General features: G+C 34.6%; 1 protein-coding gene across 2 annotated transcripts; it reads left to right on the plus strand.

Annotated features, from left to right (window-relative positions):
- The first annotated feature begins 7 nt into the window (after positions 1-7).
- Positions 8-1,765, plus strand: LOC105315880 (caspase-3-like). Of its 2 annotated transcripts, XM_011410645.2 has the most exons (3): positions 8-722; positions 771-1,452; positions 1,500-1,765. In XM_011410645.2, exons 1-3 carry the CDS (start codon positions 671-673, stop codon positions 1,594-1,596), a joined length of 831 nt encoding a protein of 276 aa, XP_011408947.1. In that variant the 5' UTR covers positions 8-670; the 3' UTR covers positions 1,597-1,765. The 2 variants fall into 2 exon arrangements, with proteins under 2 accessions (XP_011408947.1, XP_019862978.1); XM_020007419.1 differs by having other exon boundaries at positions 8-1,452.
- The last annotated feature ends 307 nt before the right edge of the window (positions 1,766-2,072 follow it).

A 2,072-nucleotide genomic window follows, 5' to 3' on the forward strand; every position in this document is an offset into this window, starting at 1 on the left:
ACACATTTAATTAAATAAAAACTCATTCCCATGTTTCCATACTCACACTCCAATAGGTCCCATTCCTGGTCCACCCCCTCCATGAGGTATACAGAAGGTCTTGTGAAGGTTGAGATGAGACACATCTCCTCCATAATCCCCAGGACGACAGAGCCCAACCTGAGCATTGAGATTAGCACCATCTACATATACCTGGGGGAGGAGTAGAAAATGAAGACAAGTATGCAAGTATATACTTGTATACAAATACATTGCAATGTACATTCACAGTGACAATATCATAACTTCAAATGTAGCTGAAATGTACATCAGTATCTGGGATTTTATTACAATATTTCTGTGACAAATATTTTAATGAGCCTCCATGAGTAAGCAAAGTGTTACATCATCACAAGAATTGACTTAATTACTTTTAGCTATAGTTGAAATTTTAATTATTAATTCTGTGATCTGACTTGTCTATTATATTTTATCTTTAATGACTCTTGCAATTCATGCAAGATGAGTTACACTGTACTTCCTTAAACTCTTCTGTTTAGACAGCATTTTTATCTGCTCTTATCTTAGGTGTCTAAGTTATTAAATCTAATTATAAATACAGTTACATGGTTACACCCCCAGGTCACTCTGGCTCAGTGGCTCGCCCCAAAAATTGCCAGAATATAGAACAATGGAGATGAGTGACACTGATTCTCAAAGTAGCTGTGAATCACCAGATTCAAGCAAGTGTATATTATTATATGCCATAATAGATATATTTATTACAATAGGTATATACCAGTTTGGCCCAGGACTATGCGTTATAATTAATAACATCGTTTTTCATGATCCACGAAATAATCTTCCAAGTGGTGTAAAGGATGAGGCCAGTCTAAATTCTACGTTCACATCACTTGGATTTGATGTCAGAGTTCATCAGAATAAAACAGCAGCAGAAATAGGGTCTATCGCAAGGGAATACAGTGCAATGCAGCACACTGGAGCCTTCTTCTTCATTATATCCAGTCATGGAGGAGAAGGTGATGTTGTCTATGGCACTGATGGAAAAGCAGTTGCAGTTCAGGAATTAAAAAAGCGATACTATGCTACAAATTGTCACTCTTTAGCTGGAATACCTAAAGTATTTGTCATTGATGCTTGTCGTGGCATTATAAAAGAACCAGCTCTTCAATATACAACGAAAGCTTTTCAAAGCTCTCTTTTGAGTAGTACAACCAGTTTCATGGATTCAGCCGATATTATGACAATATTTGCATCAGCACGAGGTAACGCAGCTGGTTGTAATGAAAAAGGAAGCTTTTTTATACAAAAATTTGTAAGAGTTTTAAAAAAACATGCCACTAAAATGAATCTAACAGACATGATGAAGAAAGTCAAAAGAAAAATTGAAAAGTTACAAGTACAAACTCCACATGTTGAATCCAGTTTTTCCAAAGACTATTATATCCAAAGGTTTGTTTTTATAATTTTTGCTTTATAAAATAATTATTCAAATATAGGGACAGACAGGATGAGGAGGAAGCACATGAGGAACCGATGGAGCAGCAGGATGCAGCAAATTCAGAAATGATATCAATGCAGGCTTCATTTTCTTGATTCTTTGCAACAATACAGTGCTTTTATACATGTAGTTAGAACAATTTTTTTTGGTTTTTTTTAGATACTTTCCCTTTCAAGTTTTTTTGTAAACTAATACAATGACGCCTCTATAGCGTACACTAATAATTATTTTCTCATTTGTTAGCTGTGTTGCTATTGATTGAAACTGCACAGTACAATTGCTAATTTTTTTTGCATTTTTTGGAATTTATAAAATTTTGTAATAGCACTGTAACAATGCAACCCATTTAAGGTGAGGGAGAGATGATAAAATGTTCAACAAAAACAATTAGATGAGAAGCAATCGAGTACGTGTAAAGTAGTTCCAATACTCAAAATTAATGACTATTATCAACTATTTCCAGTAGTTAATGGATATTACACGCACTAATGAATAAGACATTATTTGAGGTGCAAATTCAAGAGGGAATCATACCACTTGATTCTGGAGAAGGCACGTACGTACATGTACA

The sequence above is a fragment of the Amphimedon queenslandica genome, unplaced genomic scaffold (assembly GCF_000090795.2).
Source record: "Amphimedon queenslandica unplaced genomic scaffold, v1.1 AMPQUscaffold_7319_Cont20728, whole genome shotgun sequence".
Taxonomy (NCBI): Eukaryota; Metazoa; Porifera; class Demospongiae; order Haplosclerida; family Niphatidae; genus Amphimedon; species Amphimedon queenslandica.

Bases quoted from the DNA above. Each gene is read 5' to 3' on its own strand.
- LOC105315880 (XM_020007419.1), top strand. From the start codon at position 671: ATGGAGATGAGTGACACTGATTCTCAAAGTAGCTGTGAATCACCAGAT. The intron at 1,453-1,499 runs GTTTGTTTTTAT...ATTCAAATATAG, and splicing joins AAAGACTATTATATCCAAAG to GGACAGACAGGATGAGGAGG.